The following is a 19,277-nucleotide window of genomic DNA, read 5'->3' as shown; positions in this document are numbered from 1 at the left end:
CTGCCTATACACCCCCAAATCTAGGAGTATTAAGACTAGTCAGTCATAAAGTAAACCTGATACGTCAGATGAATGCCAACACCTATTCAATTTCTTTTTGCTCTGTTTTCAGAAATATCAGAATAAATATGTATCGGCTACTGGAAATTCTAGAAGGAAATCTTCAAGTTTTAATTTTTTTCCAGTGGGGGGCATGCCTCAACATCTTGCATAGACTGTCAGAACTATTAAAAATTTAGGCTGGGCAAGGTGGCTCATGCCTGTAATCCAAAGCACTTTGGGAGGCTGAGGTGGGTGGATTGCTTGAGCCCAGGAGTTCGAGATCACCCTGGGTAACGTGGAGAAACCCTGTTGCTGCGAAAACTACAAAAATTTAGCCAGGCGTGGTGGTGCGCACCTGTAGTCTCAGCTACTGGTGAGGCTGAGGCAGGAGAATCGCTTATACCCAAGAGGCGGAGGTTGCAGTGAGCCGAGATCGCACTACTGCACTCCAACCTGGGAGACAGTGAGACCCTGTCTCAAAAAAGAAAAGAAAAGAAAACTGTGCTAAAACTGGTTTTATGACGATAACCGTGACCACATAAACCAAGAGCCTCCTTTGTAACCCACACAATAAGAAAGTTTCACAACATATTCCAACAAATATCAGTTTGGTGCCTTTAGAGTCTTACTCTGTTGTAGTGATTATCAGCTGAAAATTATGTCTGTTGTAACTTTGGTAAGCATTCCACTTTGGTTATTTATTAGTGGTTTTTTTTTTTTAAGTGTCAAGTGTCAAATCTTGGGACAATTAAAATACCATGATAAGTAAAAAAGAAATATGTTCTGAGAACTGGTACCTATCCACGACATAAGTGCAGAAATTGAGAGTAAGAGTTTGCATACTTTCGGCCGGGCGCGGTGGCTCAAGCCTGTAATCCCAGCACTTTGGGAGGCCGAGACGGGTGGATCACAAGGTCAGGAGATCGAGACCATCCTGGCTAACCCGGTGAAACCCCGTCTCTACTAAAAAATACAAAAAACTCGCCGGGCGAGGTGGCGGGCGCCTGTAGTCCCAGCTACTCGGGAGGCTGAGGCAGGAGAATGGCATGAACCCGGGAGGCGGAGCTTGCAGTGAGCTGAGATCCGGCCACTGCACTCCAGCCTGGGTGACAGAGCGAGACTCCGTCTCAAAAAAAAAAAAAAAAAAAAGAGTTTGCATACTTTCAAAGCTACTCGACAGAGTTATTTCGTATACGCTAAAAAAAATAAGAAAAATCTGTACGTGTCTTTTCCATGTTTACATTTTAAAATTTCATTTTCCTAAGTATATTTTTGTGTATATTATAAAAGTATTAGGCCTCCAAGGACTAGGAGAAAAACCTCAGATAGTAGAGAATAGCCGAAACGACCTATATCTTCAACAGCTTAAACCATCTGCGCTAGAGCCTCCCTCAATGAGGAACTACAATGCCCAGAATTCCCCCCAAAATTCGTGAGCGACGTCCATTTCACCCACCTCGCCGCGACGCCCCCTGGGATATGTAGTGCTTGACTTCCGCAGTGCACGCTGCGCCAGCAGGACATTTTTTCCTGGTTTGGGGGCAAGGTCTCATGGGAAAGGTCATGTCTCTCGAGGAAAGGTTATAAACCCTTTGATATGAGGGTTGGGCGAGAAACAGAGCCTGTTGCGTTCCGTGTTGGGACCGGGAATAACCCTGACTTCTGAGCCTTCATAACCCCAGGATACTCCAGAAAATTTGCGGCGCGCTGAGGGAAAACCTTGCTGGCAAGTCGGGATCGTGTCGCAGCGGCTGTTTTTCTTTTCCCACCCAGCACGTTTTCGGGCTGGCGACAGAGGGTTCGGTGGAGATACAGAGGTTCCCTTAGGGATATTGGGTTCTCCGAAGTGCGGATGGACTAGGGCTGGGCTGAGACCACATTCTTTCAGTCATTCAGCTCTCCTGTATGCCCGGCGCAGAGGATACCCCTTATGGTCCCAAGGCCCCTCCTGTAGTTAAGTTCCTTCCTTAAAAAGTCATTCAGCTGGGGCGAAACTGGGGACTCGACACCTTTCTATGCTAACCTTTGAGCTGCCTCCACTTTGAGCAGCTCAGTGGATGGATACAGTATCTTGAGAAAACCTTTGATTTGTGCAGGGATTTCTTATGCGGGTGTGTGCAGGTCAGCTTAGGTCAGGATGCTGTACTGCTTGCCACAAAATAGCCTGTGCTGTCGCGTCGTTTTTTTCTTGTGAACAGAGTGTTTGGCATAGCCGTGGAGAGGAGTCTGAGACATGCTTTTAGTGATACAGTGTTGATTTGTTGGTGTAATGAGGCCGTTCAAGTGGAAAGAACTGGGTTGTAGTCCCTGCTTCACTAGTACTAGCACAATTTTTTAAACCTTTTTGAACCTGCTTTTCCTTATCTGTAAAATGGAAATAATATCGACCTGGAAGGTTAGCTGAGGGAATTTAATGAGATAACGTGTTTCAAACGTTCTTTGTAAATGGTAACATGTTGCAGAAGTATGAGATTATATGACTTTAGTCCCTGCTTTTCTAAGCATTACTTCTCAATTATAAATGTAAGCATTTATAGCATATTTTAAAAACAAATTATTCTTTTTCATAATTATCTTTAGTTCTTTTATTGTTTCAGCATGACTTGCAACATTACTTAATTTCTTAGTATTTCTTGATTAGTGCTTTAATTGTCTCGTTTATTGATTAAAACCTATCCAAGGCCAGTAATGATTAACTTGCATGACTTATTTATTTATTTATTTATTTACTTCAGGAAGGAATTATTTGAGCTCTTTAAGGGCACAAGAAAAAGGAAGAAATTATCCTGAAAGCAAATAAACCAGAGACCATACTTTTTTTTTTTTTTTTTTTGAGACGGAGTGGAGTCTCGCTCTGTCGCCCAGGCTGGAGTGCAGCGGTGCGATCTCGGGTCACTGCAAGCTCCGCCTCCAGAGTTCACGCCATTCTCCTGCTTCAGCCTCCTGAGTAGCTGGGGCTACAGGCGCCCGCCACCATGCCCGGCTACTTTTTTTGTATTTTTAGTAGAGACGGGGTTTCACCGTGTTAGCCAGGATGAACCAGAGACCATACTTCTGAAAAATGTAAAAAAAAAAAAAAAAAAAAAAAAATCTCTGAATTAAAGCATACACTTTTAAGACACTTTAAAGGTGATTATTTATTTTAAACAATTTTCCTCTTTTTCGAAAAGACAGCTCTGAGTTTGTGGGCTTTTTTTTTTCCTTTTATGGTAAATTTGAAAACTATGTAAATGTCAGATTTAAAACACTTTTAAAATGGAGTGCAGAAAGAAGTGCCTTTTTCTGGACATTTATTTTTGGATCAAATTCTGCTATCTGGTTTAGACTAAGAAAAAGTCTTTAGTTAATGCAGAAAAAATGTATTACTTTATTTTGAATTTTGAAATCATTTTGATGTTAATGATGTAAGCATAACCATGTTAAACCAATTCTTTTATAGAAGCTGTATATTGGAATGGGTTTACAGTCATCGTAATGGAAGCAAAATACATGAAGGAAAAACAGTTCTTTGTATCCCTGCTTATTGCACCTGACGACTAGTTGCAGATGATTTTGTTTACCTAAGAAAACTTGTGATGTAAATGAAAAAAACACCTGTTTTCCTAGACTCATTGGTTACAGATATGCTTCGTCTAAGAGCTATTTGTCCATTCTCCTGGAGAGTATTTCAATTTCGACCCATCAGTTGTGAACCACTAATTATTCAGATGAATAAGTGTACAGATGAGGAGCAAATATTTGATTTTATTGAAAGAAACAAAGCCATACTTTCAGAAAAGCAAGTGGGATGTGCGTTTGATATGCTTTGGAAGCTTCAAAAGCAGAAGACCAGCCTGTTAAAAAATGTTGAGGATGTCAGAGACCATCCTCAATTTCTTACTCTTCATAATTTAGCTACAAATAAATTCAAATTAATGAATGACGATACACTGGTGAATGTGTTACACATCACACAACAGTAAGTAATTTACTTTTATATTTTATGGAAATGATTATTTAGTTTATATTTTAGTTTTCTAAAAATCTCTTTATTTTATTTTTTATTTTTTTTGAGGAGTCTGTGTTGCCCAGGCTGGTGTACAGTGGCAAGATCTCAGCTCACTGCAAGCTCCACCTCCCAGGTTCACGTCATTCTCCTGCCTCAGCTTTCTGAGTCGCTGGGACTACAGGCGCCTGCCACGACGCCCGGCTAATTTTTTGTATTTTTAGTAGAGATGGGGTTTCACTGTGTGTTAGCCAGGATGGTCTCGATCTCCCGACCTCGTGATCCGCACGCCTCAGCCTCCCAATGTGCTGGGATTACAGGCGTGAGCCACCGCGCCCGGCCTAAAATTCTCTTTAAAATGAAAGATAACTTTTTCCCCAGTAGTTTTCCTGATAATCTAATTTTTTTTTTTTTTTTTGAGATGGGGTCTCTCTGTCGCCAGACTGGAGTGCAGTGGCGCTATCTTGGCGCACTGCAAGCTCCGCCTCCCGGGTTCAAGGGATTCTCCTTTAACAACTGTAATACTATTGTTAACTTTGGGCATTTGAAATTGGATTATTGTGGAATTTTGTAAAAATGTGGTTGGCTGCAGAAGAGAATATAGTAGGTAAGCAGTTGTATTTAAGATTAATGCCGGTTGGGTGTGATGGCTCACGCTTGTAATCCCAGCACTTTGGGAGGCTGAGGTGGGTGGATCACCTGAGGTTAGGAGTTCAAGACCAGCCTGGCCAACATGGTGAAACCCCGTCTCTACTAAAAATACAAAAATTAGCCGGGCGTGATGGTGGGCGTCTGTTATCCCAGCTACTCGGGAGGCTGAGGCAGGGGAATCTCTTGAATCCAGGCGGTAGAGGTTGCAGTGAGCCGAGATCACCCTACTACACTCCAGTATGGGCAACAGATCAAGACTCTGTCTCCAAAATAATAATAATAATAATAATTAATGCCTAATAACAATCAGTAATTAGTAAATTGTGTCTGTGATAACTTGTTTGCCATCTGGTTCTTGTAATTAAATGGATGGCAGATATGTTTTCTGGGGGTATTGTTACAATAGGTTGTTTCTCAATAATAGCTCTTAAAAAAAGGAAAAAAATTAAATGATTTTGTAGGCCGGGCGCAGTGGCTCAAGCCTGTAATCCCAGCACTTTGGGAGGCCGAGATGGGCGGATCACGAGGTCAGGAGATCGAGACCATCCTGGCTAACACGGTGAAACCCCGTCTCTACTAAAAAATACAAAAAACTAGCCGGGCGAGGTGGTGGGCGCCTGTAGTCCCAGCTACATGGGAGGCTGAGGCAGGAGAATGGCGTGAACCCGGGAGGCAGAGCTTGCAGTGAGCTGAGATCCGGCCACTGCACTCCAGCCTGGGTGACAGAGCGAGACTCCGTCTCAAAAAAAAAAAAAAAAAAAAAGAGATTTTGTAGAGTCATTTATATTTGATAACAAAGTTGTACGAATTATGTGGATGACTGAATAGGTGTTAGGTAAAAAAGGGCTTCCTTGGTGTCCAAGGAAAAACTCAGAGATAAATGTTAAGAAATATTATATTCCAATTTTGGAATTTGTGAAGAAAAAACAAATGAAGAGAGCAAAGAAAAAAGGAAAAAATAAAATAAAAAGAAATGTGTTCTTTGCAAGGAAATCCAGCTTTCAAAAGAACTGGGTTCCCTGAATGAAGTCTTCAGCAGTTGTACAAGGGGGAAAAACACAAAAAAGTTACACCTAATTTGTTTATTAGTCTCACTGGTGAAAAAGAGCAGTTTTCTCACATGATGACCCAACCTTCAAGGGTTATTTAAATGGGTGTAAATATCAGCATTACGTAAGTTAGAGATGTGTAAGTTGGTTTTGTAAGAGAATTAGCATTTATAGGAAAGGGGCTTAAGGCTTATATTGGGGATTGATGTTAAACTAAAAAAGGATGATTCCATATTTTTTGGTGGTCTTTCTCAGGTTACAAAGTTGTTTTCTCTGAGGTACTTGAAGGGGATGCTTGAAGTTTTATGAATAAGGTGATTGGTGACTATTAGCTTTTTTTTTTTTTTTTTACAAACATTTTCTTTTTTTCTTTTCTTTTTTTTTTTTTTGAGACGGAGTCTCGCTCTGTCACCCAGGCTGGAGTGCAGTGGCCCGATCTCAGCTCACTGCAAGCTCCGCCTCCCAGGTTTACCCCATTCTCGTGCCTCAGCCTCCGGAGTAGCTGGGACTGCAAGTGCCCACCACTGCGCCCGGCTAATTTTTTGTATTTTTTAGTAGAGACGGGGTTTCACCACGTTAGCCAGGATGGTCTCGATCTCCTGACCTTGTGATCTGCCCGTCTCGGCCTCCCACAAACATTTTCTTATAAAAATATTTTATTTATTTATGTATGAGACGGAGTCTCACTCTGTCACCGAGATTGGAGTGCAGTGGTGCAGTCTCGGCTTACTGCAACCTCTACCTCCGTGGTTCAAGCAATTCTCTTGCCTTATCCTCCTGAGTAGCTGGGATTCCAGGCACATGTCACCACGCCCAGCTAATTTTTGTATTTTTAGTAGAGACGGGGTTTCACCATGTTGCCCAGGCTGGTCTTGAACTCCTGACCTTAAGTGATCCACCCGCCTCGGCCTCCTAAAGTGCTGGGATTACAGGTGTGAGCCACCATGCCTGGCCAAAAATATTTAAATCAGAACAAAGACATATTATATGTACTTTTAACATAAATATAGTGTTGAACATTATCATTGGTCAGTCGCATGGGTATTGAAATGAGCAGATAAAAGGGTGAGAGGGCATGGGATAAAGTATAGATGTTTATTAGGCTGTACCAAAAAATCAGAATACTGAAATAAGAGTGGACCAGAAATAAGGACTGCCCATATAAAAGGAAAATAACTTGAGTTTCACTTTTGCATTATAATTCTTATTGCATATGTTTTGAATGATTTTAAAATGATTATGTATGGAGGATTCTTTCTTTCTTTTTTATTAAGGTTTGCTGGTGAGTCCCACGACCCACTAGTTGAAGCACTAGTTACAGAAGCATGGAGAAGGTTAGAAAGGCAAGTACCCCTGCGTTCATCTTGAGGGTCAGGGTTATCCTTTTAAGGGTTAACAGAGTGAAATCTTGAAGGAAAAGAGCAGGGAGCTGATGCCTGTCAAGCTTCATTGAAAAAAATGTGTTTAAACTCAGTTTCGTATTAAAGTTTTTGATTATGTATTTTTTTGGCGGGCGGTGGGGGGGTGCGGGGGGGAACAGAGTCTCACTCTATCACCCAGACTGGAGTGCCACGGGGTGGTCTCGGCTCACTGCAACCTCTGCCTCCTGGGTTCAAGCAATTCTCTGCCTCAGCCTCCTGAGTAGCTGGGATTATAGGCACCCGCCAGCACGCCGGGCTAATTTTTTGTATTTTTAGTAGAGATGGGGTTTCACCATCTTGGCCAGGCTGGTCTTGAACTCCTGACCTCGTGATCCATCCGCCTCAGCCTCCCAAAGTGCTGGGATTACAGGCGTGAACCACCGCTCCTGGCCATGTCTTTTCTTTTTTCTTTCTTTTTTTTTTCCTCTCTTTTTCTCTCTCTCTCCTTTTTTTTTTTTTTAAGAGACAGGGTCTTGGCATGTTGCCCAGGCTGGTCTTGAACTCTCCGGCTCAAGCAATCCTTCCTTCTTGGCCTCACAAAGTGCTGGGGTTATATGCATGAGCCACCATGCCTGGCTGTGTATTCTTCAAGAGAGAAAAGAAAGTATTTCATATTTTCCCTCTTTAAGAGTGGGGAATAGTATACTTTTCCACGCATGTAATTAGTTGAAATATAAATAAGATAGAGTCACAGCTATTCATGAACTAGCCTTTTTGAATCTTCTTTTCTAGAAGATTACTTCGGAAAGGAAAGATTCTTGATTAATTGGCTATCAATAAAAACCTAGAAGTGCAGGAGCCAGGAAAGGAGAAAAAAGGAGACCCTAGTTTAGTAGAGAGGAAGGCCATTTAACACTGTTTTTTTTTTATTTTTATTATTTATTATTTTTTTTTTTTTGAGACGGAGTCTCGCTCTGTCATCCAGGCTGAAGTGCTGTGGCCGGATCTCAGCTCACTGCAAGCTCCGCCTCCCGGGTTCCCGCCATTCTCCTGCCTCAGCCTCACGAGTAGCCGGGACTACAGGCGCCCGCCACCTCGCCCAGCTAGTTTTTTCTTTGTATTTTTTAGTAGAGACGGGGTTTCACCGTGTTAGCCAGGATGGTCTCGATCTCCTGACCTCGTGATCCGCCCATCTCGGCCTCCCAAAGTGCTGGGATTACAGGCTTGAGCCACCGCGCCCCGCTTAACACTGTTTAGGAGCATCTGTCGCTACTTGCCTGTTACTCCATCTTTATGGAGAGGCAATGACCAGAGCTTATAGGTGACTTAGAAGCTTTTTAAAGAAAGTGAGTTTCAGGTCCACTGCTGTGGACAGTATTAATTCAGATACATTTCCTATACTATATACAGCTCTATTTTTAGCATGTTGCCATACTTGATAATACTTCAGAAAAATGGGAAATCTTGTGAGTATAGAGAAATTTATTCTCTAATTATATATCAGAAGTTCTTTATTTATAAAAGGGCTGAGATAATAGCAGACTCATTTTGGGAAATCTTCATCTATTTTGGAAAACTTTGAATTTTTTAATCTCGAAATTCCAGATGATTGTAGTCTGTTGTTAGTGGAATAAGGCACATGTTAGGGAGGAAAGAAAAAAATCAGGGTGAGGAAGAGATAGGAGGATATTAAAAACTACAGAGCAACTCTCCCTCTAAATCAAATAGAAACCAGACAGGAAAGACTTGGCTAAGATGAAGTAGAAACAACAGGCTACTTGTAGACAGAGAGGAGTGACCATTCTGATTTTTAAAATATTTTTAACATATTGCCTCTTAAAGTTTAAACTATGATAAATACTTATAGACATATACTGGTAAACTCTGTAGGCCTTTTTTACATGGACTGGATTAAATTACGGGATAGAACAGTTCTCTAGATTTAGAAATTCTGTATTAATCTACTAAGTTGTGATTTTAAGTTAATCGTATTAGCTAAACCCATCTGTCTTTTATACTCTCTACCTATAACTACATTGAGGGTAAGCAGAGTAATCTTACTCCTTTTGCTAACAGTATGAATTATCTATCTATTGGATCTTTGGGGTTAAATTTGGTCATTGTTGATAATAGGTCACAACATTTTATTTGTCTTCAAAGCAACAATATATTATGTGTGTTATGCAGCTTGAACAAATCACTTGTAAAATAGGTGGTCTTTTGTGTTTTACAATTACTGTATTAATTAAATTACATGTATGATTGTATTTTATAGTGAATCAAGCATTTCTTTTAAATTTTTCTTTATTTCAAAATAACTCAGAAGTACAATGATCTTGCTAAAATATCTATGAACTTATGTTTTATAAATATAATTTTTTTTTTTTTTTTTTTTGAGACAGAGCCTTGCTCTGTCGCCCAGGCTGGAGTGCAGTGGCGTGATCTTGGCTCACTGCAAGCTCTGCCTCCTGGGTTCAAGCGATTCTCCTGCCTCAGCCTCCCGAGTAGCTGGGACTACAGGCGCCTGCCAACACACCCAGCTAATTTTTGTATTTTTAGTAGAGACAGGGTTTCACCATATTGGCCAGGTTAGTCTCAAACTCCTGACCTTGTGATCTGCCCACCTCAGCCTCCCAAAGTGCTGGGATTATAGGCATGAGCCACTGCACCTGGCCCGTTTTATGAATATAATTTTTAATGATTTAAATGGGGTAGATTATTTTGGGTTACTAGTATATGATGAAGTCGGCAAGGATAATTAACATGTGTTTGAAATCCATATATATTTTTTTCTTTTGAGATAGGGTCTGGCTCTGTTACCCAGGCTGGAGTACAGTGGTGCAACCAGGGCTCACTGCAGCCTCAAACTTCCTGGCTCAAGCCATCCTCCTATCTCAGCCTCCCAAGTTTCTGGGACCACAGGTGCATGCCACCACGCCCAGCTAATTTTTATATTTTTAGTAGAGATGCGGTTTCGCCATGTTGCCAGGTTGGTCTTGAGCTCCTGGGCTCAAGCAATCCTCCCACTTTGACCTCCCAAGAAATCCAAATTTTTTAAAAAACTTTTTATTATAGAATATTTTTAATATTTACAAAAGGAGAAAAAATAGTACAATGAATTCCCATGTATCCATCCTCCAGCTTCAACAATTGTCAACATATAGCCAGTCTTGTTTTATCTGTATCACCTCCCACTCTCAGTATACTTCAGTATATTTTAAATAATGGTATCATTTCATCTTTAAATACCTCAGTATGTTTCTCTAAGGACTTTTAAAAAATATAGAACCATGTGGCACATGCTTGTAGTTTCAGATACTCAGAAGGCTGAGGTGGCACAGCGAAGGATATAATCAACAAAGTGAAGCGAGAATACACAGAAGGGTAGAAAATATTGGCAAACTACCCATCTGACAAGGGATTAATAACCAGAATATATAAGGAGCTCAAACAACTCTATAGGAAAAAGTCTAATAATCCGATCAAAAAATGGGCAAAAGATTTGAGTAGAGATTTCTCAAAAGAAGATGTTCAAATGGCAAACAGGCATATGAAAAAAATGCTATCAAAACTACAGTGAGACATCATCTCACCACAGTTAAAATGGCTTATATCCAAGAGACATGCCATAACAAATGCTGGCGAGGATGTGGTGAAAAGGGAACCCTGTACACTGTTTTTGGAAATGTAAATTAGTGTAAGCACTATGGAGAACAGTTTGGAGGTTCCCCCAAAAACTAAAAATTGAGCTAGCATGTGATCCAGTAATCCCACTGCTGGGTATATACCCAAAAGAAAGGAAATCAGTATATTGAAGAGATATCTGCACTCTTATGTTTATTGCAGCACTGTACACAATAGCTAAGATTTGGAAGCAACGTAAGTGTCCATCAAGAGATGAATGGACAAAGAAAATGTGGTGGCTGGTGGCTCACGCTTGTAATCCCAGCACTTTGGGAGACTGAGGCGGGTGGATCACGAGGTCAGGAGATCGAGGCCATCCTGGCTAACAAGGTGAAACCCCGTATCTACTAAAAATACAAAAAATTAGCCAGGCATGGTGGTGGGCACCTGTAGTCCCAGCTACTCAGGAGGCTGAGGCAGGAGAATGGCGTGAAGCCCGGAGGGGGAGCTTGCAGTGAGCCAAGATCGCACCACTGCACTCCAGCCTGGGCGACAGAGCGAGACTCTGTCTCAAAAAAAAAAAAAGAAAATGTAGTACGTATACACAATGGAGTAATATTCAGCCGTAAAAAAAAAAATGAGATCCTGTCATTTGCAACAACATGGGTGGAACTGTAGATTATTATGTTAAGTGAAATAAACCAGGCACAGAAAGATAAACATTGCATGCTCTCACTCATTTGTGGGAGCTAAAAATCAAAACAATTGAAGTTATGGATGTAGAGAGCAGAAGGATGGTTACCAGAGGCTGGGAAGGGTAATTGGTGATTGTGGGGGATGGTTAATGGGTAAAAAAAAATGGAATGAATAAGACCTACTATTTGACAGCACAACAGGGTGAGTATAGTCAATAACTTAATTGTACTTTTTTTTTTTTTTTTTTTTTAAGATGGAGTCTCGCTCTGTTGCCCAGGCTGGAGTGCAGTGGCGTGATTTCAGCTCACTGCAACCTCCGCCTCCCGGGTTCAAGCAATTCTCCTGCCTCAGCCTCCTGAGTAGCTGGGATTACAGGCGCCTGCCACCACACCCACCTAATTTTTGTATTTTTAGTAGAGACGGGGTTTTACCATGCTGGTCAGGCTGGTCTCAAACTCCTGACCTCATGATCCACTCGCCTCGGCCTCCCAAAGTGCTGGGATTACAGGCGTGAGCCACTGTGCCCCTGACCTCGTGATCCACCCACCTTGGCCTCTCAAAGTGATGGGATTACAGGTGTGAGCCACTGTGCCCAGCCCCTTAATTGTACATTTTAAAGTAGTTTAGAATGTAATTGGATTGTTTGTAACTCAAAGGATAAATGCCTGAGGGAATGGATACTCCATTCTTCATGATGTGTTTATTTTGTATTGCATGCTTGTCTCAAAATATCTCATGTACCCCATAAATATATATACCTACTATGTACCCATAACAAAATTTTTTTTTAAAATTTTAATAAAAATGCTGAGGTTAGAGGATCACTTGAGCCTAGATGTTCAAGTCCAGCCTGGGCAACACAGTGAGACACTGTGTCTTAAAAACATAATAAAATTGATAAATTCAAATTTTCAGTATTACCTAGTACCTTGTCTTGAAGGGATGGCCTACCCCTCCACACCTGTGGGTGTTTCTCGTTAGGTGGAACGAGAGACTTGAGAAGAGAAATGAGACACAGAGACAAAGTATAGAGAAAGAAAAAGTGGGCCCAGGGGACCGCTGCTCAGCATACAGAAGACCCACACCAGTCTCTGAATTCCCTTAGTATTACAGGCTTGAGCCACCGCGTGGCCGCTTTTCTTTATCTTTACTGCCAACATCCGCCAAAAGCCTTTCTTTCATCTTGTACTAGTCCTCCTCAGCACAGACCCTTCACGGGTATCCGGCTGGGGGACAATCAGGTCTTTCTCTTCCCACGAGGCCATATTTCAGACTATCACATGGGGAGAAACCTTGGACAATACCTAGCTTTCCTAGGCAGAGGTCCCTGTGACCTTTGGCCGTGTAAGTGTCCCTGGGTACTTGAGATTAAGAGAATGGTAATGACTTTTAACCAGCAAGCTGCCTTCAGGCATTTGTTTAACAAAGCACATCTTGCACAGCCCAAAATCCATTAAGCCTTCAGTCACCACAGCACATGTCTCGTGCAAGGACAGAAGTTGGGGGTAGGGTCACAGATTAACAGCATCTCAAATACAGAACAAAATGGAGTTTCTTATGTCTACTTCTTTCTATATAGACACAGTAATCATCTGATCTTTCTTTCTTTTCCCCACATTGTCTGCATTGAAATTTTCTTGATTGTCTTATAAAGGTCTTTTTATAGGCAGTTTGTTTGAATCAGTTTCTGAGTAAGGTTCACAATTACCGTGTCTCAAGGTTTTTTCTGTTTCTTTTTTTTTTTTTTTTTTTGAGACGGAGTCTTGCTCTGTCGCCCAGGCTGGAGTGCAGTGGCCGGATCTCAGCTCACTGCAAGCTCCGCCTCCCGGGTTCACGCCATTCTCCTGCCTCAGCCTCACAGGTAGCTGGGACTACAGGCGCCCGCCACCACACCCGGCTAGTTTTTTGTATTTTTTAGTAGAGACGGGGTTTTACCGTGTTAGCCAGGATGGGCTCGATCTCCTGACCTCGTGATCCACTCGTCTCGTTGTCCCAAAGTGCTGGGATTACAGGCTTGAGCCACCGCGCCCGGCCTCTGTTTCTTTTTAAGTAAACTTTACAGAAAAATAATGTATAAAAATTACACTAATCATAAGCATGTAGCACAATGAATTTTAATATACTGATCACTTCCATGTAACAGCACCAAGAGCAGGAAACAACGTCGTTAGTTCTTTTCATGTCCTCTTCTATTCCTCTCACCCAAAGAGAATCTTGTCCTCTAACACCGTAAATTAAGGTTTCTGTAGAAATGAAATCCTATAATATATACCCTTATAGTTTAGTTTGCTCAGTATGTTTTAAAGATTTATCCATTATGTTGTACGATTCCATAATTTTATTCTATTGTATGAGTATGTGCAGTTTATCAATTGTACTCTTGATGGACATTTGGTTTTTTTGCAGGTTTTTGCTATTACATATGTGTTGCTGTAAACTTTCTTGTGCTTGTTTTTTAGTGAATTCAAAGTCGTAAAATCTATAACAGTTTCTTTTTCCTCTCTTTTGTCTTGTCATTTTCTTGGGTAAGAAATGTCTCCTGTTAAAAAAATTCTGGAGTTTTTCATAGCACTGTTGTAATAGCAGCTATTATATTTCTTAATATGTAATCTTGAGTCAAAATTGTTCTGTCATCTAAAAAAATTAAGTAAATAATTAAAATAATTTGTAGTGATTTTCCCCGTTTTAAAATATTTCTACAGTATCTGACTTTTTAACTGTTTCCATTTGTTACTTTTATTATAATAATAAACATTTTAGAAAAAAATAATTTTTATGTAATATGTTACTATTTTGATTTCTTTTAGTTTTATAACTATGTATTATGTGTTTTAAGTGAAAGTAAATACTAATGTTCTCCTTTGTATGTTTCCTTTAATAGGTTTGATATTAAACTGCTCTCAGAATTTTCCTCTTGCCTAGCAGATCAGCATTTGTATTTTAGTCCATTAATGGGAAAAATAGCTGATATTGTTCATAGGAACTTGGAAACCACACAGGACTTAAGGTAAATTTATTTGGGGAATCTTGTGTTGTGGTGGAAAGATCCTGGGCTTTGGATGTGGATGCAGTCAGATTTGCTACTCTTAGTTTATGTGACTTAAGGGTAATTTACTTAAGCTCTTGGAATTTCGTTATCCTCATCTGCAAAAGAGGGAAGGTAATAGCTACTTTGCAATGTTGCTATGGGGATTAGACATAAGGTGCATAAAGTGTAATACAATATTGTTGAGGTTTGTGGAGGATCTGAGATTTTACCTTATTTGCAAGCTAAGTTTGTCTGCCTAGGTGCTGTAGGAAGGCCTGAGACTCCGAGGTCAGAGACAGGGGACTTTGTTTTTTATAGCAATAGCAGTAGCAGAGTACTAGCATTTTCTTGCGTTGATTCCCTGAGCTCTCGTTCCCACAATGGGTTGTGTTCCAGGAGAGGAGCTCTGAGCTTAGAAAACCTGAATCTTTTATAATAAAGCATGCCTACTCTGCTCCAACAGAAGACATTGTCTCTATTCTCCTAGGCTGTTTGCTACACAAACATCCTTGAAAAGATAGTTCCGAACAAAGGCAGTCAGAAACCCACTGAAAATGGTCTCTGAATAAGTATCTAGAACATAGAAGTTTCTCAGTATTGAATAGTAGATATCATTATTATATCATAAAGTAAACCCAAGAAGTACTTAAATTAAGTATGAATTCACTGGCCAGGCGTGGTGGCTCACACCTGTAATCCCAGCACTTTGGGAGGCCCAGGTGGGTGGATCATTTGATGTCAGGAGTTCGAGACCAGCCTGGCCAACATGGCGAAAACCCCATCTCTACAAAAAATAAAAAAATTAGCTGGGCATGGTGGCGGGCACCTGTAATCCCAGCTACTCGGGAGACTGAGGCACAAGAATTGTTTGAACCTGGGAGGGGAGGTGGAGGTTGCAGTGAGCTGAGATTGTGCCACTGCACTCCAGCCTGGGCAACAGAGCAAGACGGTCTCAAAACACCACCACCACCACCAAAAAAAAAAAAGCAAAAAAAAAACCGCAATAAAAAAATTAATAATTTATAATAAATTAATAAATTCACAAATTTTACATATAATTATGTCTTTCTTATTCTTTCCATCTGGGAATACTTTCTTTTCAGTTTCATAAAGGAGAGTTAATAATTGCATTTCCTGAATATCAAGGAACTATTAATTTGAAAGTAACATTTGAGGAGTTTCTCTGGTTTTCATACCAGTGGTTTGTGGGTTTGTTTTGTTTTTAACCTAAGATTACTTACTGTCAATGCTCACCTTCATAATCCAGTACTGATTGTCTTTGGCATTTCAGATACAGCTTTTTCTAGCATATTTACAAAGTGATTAGCACTTTGGTAAAATTAAATTATAGTAATTTCCTGCTTTCCTTGCCCTACTCCACCCTACCTCCCTGCATTTTTTTTTTTTTTTCTATTGAGATGGAGTCTCCCTCTGTTGCCCTGACTGGAGTGCAATGATGCAACTTCTGCCTTCTGGGTTCAAGCGATTTTTCTGCCTCAGCCTCCCGAGTAGCTGGGATTACAGGCACCTGCCACCACGCCTAGCTAATTTTTGTGTTTTTAGTGGAAATGGGGTTTCCCCATGTTGGCCAGGCTGGTCTCAAACTCCTGACCACAAGTGATCCACCCACCTTGGCCTCCCAAAGTTCTGGGATTATAGGCGTGCGCCACCATGCCCAGCACCCTGCCTTTTTTTTTTTTTTTTAAAATACACTTATGTGGCTGGGTGTGATGGCTCAAGCCTGTAATCCCAGCACTTTGGGAGGCCAAGGCGAGTGGATCACCTGAGGTCAGGAGTTAGAGAGCAGCCTGGCCAACATGGTGAAACCCCATCTCCACTAAAAATACAAAAATTAGCTAGGCATGGTGGTGAGTGCCTGTAATCCCAGCTACTCGGGAGGCTGAGGCAGGAGAATCGCTTAAACCCAGGAGGCAGAAGTTTCAGTAAGCCAAAATCATGCCATTGCACTCTAGCCTGGGTGACAAGAGCAAGACTCTGTCTAAAAAAAAAAACATGTGTATATATATGTGTATATATATGTGCTACCCCCTGGCTATCCAAGTTTCTCACCTGAAGGTTGTTTTATTTTTTCAATCACAAACAGTTTTTGATTTAAGGTACTTCTGGATAAACACACTAATTATGCAGGAAGATTACTATTTTTTTAAATTGAGGCTTAATTTATTAATATGTGAAATTACAAATCTTAAAGGTACAGTTCCATCAGTTGTGTCAAATATATACCTACATTAAGATAGGGAAATAGTTCCATCACCTAAGAAAGTTTCCTCATGTTCCTTCTCAGTCAATCCTATCCCCCTACCATGTCAGCAACTAGTGTTCTAATTTCTTTTTTTTTTTTTTTAATCTTTTTTTGAGATGGAGTCTTGTTCTGGTGTCCAGGTTGGAATGCAGTGGTTCAATCTTGACTCACTGCAACCTCCGCCTCCCGGGTTCAAGCGATTCTCCTGCCTCAGCCTCTCAAGTAGCTGGGACTACAGGTGTGTGCCACCATGCCCGGCTAATTTTGTTTTTTTTGAGACGGAGTTTTGTTCTTGTCACCCAGGCTGGAGTGCGGTGGCATGATGTCGGCTCCCTGCAGTCTCCACCTAGCGGATTCAAGCGATTCCCTAGCCTCAGCCTCCCGAGTAGCTGGGATTATAGGCGTGTGCCACCACGCCCGGCTAATTTTTGTGTTATTGGTAGAAACCAGGTTTCACTATGTTGGCCAGGCTGTTCTTGAACTCCTGACATCAGGTGATCTGCCTGCCTCAGTCTCCCAAAGTGCTGGGATTACAGGCGTGAGCCATCGTGCCCGGCCCAGTGTTCTAATTTCTATCACCCTACCCAAGTTCTGCCCATTCCAGAACTTCATTTAATAGGATCATACAGTTTACACTATATTCTGTCTAGCTTCTTTTACTTAGCATTATGTTTTAAGATTTATCCATGTTGTTGCATGTATCAGTAGTTTATTTACTTTTATTACTGAGTAGTGTCCCATTGCATAAATATACCACAGTTTATTTATCTGTTGGTGGACTTGTGGGCTGTTTCTCATTTTTCATTATTATGAATAAAACTGCAATGAATATCCTAATACAAATCTTTTTGTAGAGATACATATTTATTTCTTTTGCGTAGCTACCTAGGAATGGAATTGCTGGGTCCTAGGATATATGTATGATTTTAAGAACTTGCCACATAATTTTCCCAGTAGTCATAATATTTTACATTCCTACCATCAATATATGAGTTTTAGTTGCTACATAGTCTGGCCAACATTTACGTTGTCAGTCTTAGCCATTATACTGGGTGTGTAGTGGTATTTCATTGTGGTTTTAGTGTGCGATTTCCTGTTAATGATGTTGAACATTTTTTCATGTGCTTATGGCCATTTGTATATCTTTCTTTCATGAAGCATTTGTTTAAGTCTTTTGCTCTTTTTTTTTGAGACAGAATTGCCCTCTGTTGCCCAGGCTGGAGTGCCGTGACACGATCTCGGCTCATTGCAACCTCTGCCTCCCGGATTCAAGAGATTCTCCTGCCTCAGCCTCCCCAGTAGCTGGGATTACAGACACCCACCACCATGCCCAGCTAATTTTATGTATTTTTTAGTAGAGACAGTGTTTCACCATGTTGGCCAGACTGGTCTTGAACTCCTGACCTCAGGTGATCCACCTGCCTTGGCCTCCCAAAATGCTGGGATTACAGGTGTGAGCCACCACGCCCAGCCATCTTTTGCTCCTTTTAAACAATTGTGGGGCTGGGTGATGTGGCCCATGCCTATAATCCCAGCACTTTAGGAGGCTGAGACAGGAGCATCACCGGCAGCCAGGAGTTCAAAACCAAGCTGGGCAACGTAGTGAAGACTCTGTCTCTACAAAAAACAAAAAATTAGGAGGGCATGGTGGTGCATGCCTGTAGTCCTAGCTACTTGGGAGCTGAGGCAGGAGGATTGCTTGAGCCTGGGAGATCGAGGCTGCAGTGAGCCGTGATCATACCACTGTACTTCAGCCTAGGCGACACGATGGTACGCTGTCTCAAAAAAAAAAAAAATCATGGTATAGTAATTATTTTAGCTTGTTGTTTAAAAACTCTTATAGACCACTTTGAGAAGCTACATGTTTAAAAAAAAAATCATTTTGGGCTGGGTGTGGTGGCTTATGCCTGTAATTGCAGCACTTTGGGAGGCCGAGGCGGGCAGATCACGAGGTCGGAGCTCGAGACCATCCTGGCCAACATGGTGAAACCCCGTCTCTACTAAAAATACAAAAATTAGCTGTGCGTGGTGGCACGTGCCTGTAATCCCAGCTACTCAGGAGGCTGAGGCAAAAGTATTGATTGAACCAGGGAGTCGGAGTTTGCAGTTTGCCGAGATTACGCCACCGCACTCCAGTGTGGTGACAGTGTGAGACTTCGTATTAAAAAAAAAAAAAAAATCATTTTGGGGGATTGATGGTTAAATTAAAGAGCAATGTTAGGTTGATAATTAATGCTAATTAATCTTGATATTAAACATTGTAACTGGAGAAGCCAAAGTATTGTACAACTGGAGATTTTTAAAAATATTAATTAACTTTATTAAAAAGATTAGAGAAATTTGGAAACAAAAAATAGCACGTCTCACTATCCTAATGGGTAAGATTATTTTCTATTATATTTTTATCTTTTTTGTAGATTGTTTTCTAATTCTCATCCCTAAATGTTTATCTTATATCTTTTCTGTGTTGCATACTTTTCATTAAAGGTGTGTTCTTATAGTTTTCTGATTTTTATATTATGTAAGAACAGTCTTTTGAAAATAGGGACTACAACTTAGTAATTTTGATGTCTTCCAC

General features: G+C 41.0%; 1 protein-coding gene across 20 annotated transcripts in view; it reads left to right on the top strand.

The window, feature by feature from the left end:
• Positions 1-1,532: 1,532 nt before the first annotated feature.
• The window catches only part of FASTKD1 (FAST kinase domains 1), a 51,568-nt gene continuing 33,823 nt past the window's right edge, over positions 1,533-19,277 (top strand). For 6 of the 20 annotated variants that reach the window (XM_077957168.1, XM_077957166.1, XM_015110300.3 and 3 more), the window contains exons 1-4: positions 1,533-1,768; positions 3,482-4,000; positions 7,002-7,070; positions 14,290-14,415. In XM_077957168.1, the coding sequence (XP_077813294.1) occupies positions 3,624-4,000; positions 7,002-7,070; positions 14,290-14,415 (572 nt within the window). In that variant the 5' untranslated portion in view covers positions 1,533-1,768; positions 3,482-3,623. Of the gene's footprint in view, positions 2,566-3,481; positions 4,001-7,001; positions 7,071-14,289; positions 14,416-19,277 lie in introns of all 20 variants that reach the window. The other 14 variants (XM_077957167.1, XM_077957160.1, XM_077957157.1 and 11 more) reach the window with 4 other exon arrangements.

The sequence above is a fragment of the Macaca mulatta genome, chromosome 12 (genome assembly GCF_049350105.2).
Source record: "Macaca mulatta isolate MMU2019108-1 chromosome 12, T2T-MMU8v2.0, whole genome shotgun sequence".
NCBI lineage: Eukaryota > Metazoa > Chordata > Mammalia > Primates > Cercopithecidae > Macaca > Macaca mulatta.
The sequence above is the reverse complement of the archived record's forward strand: the minus strand, read 5'-3'. Positions and strand labels throughout refer to the sequence as shown.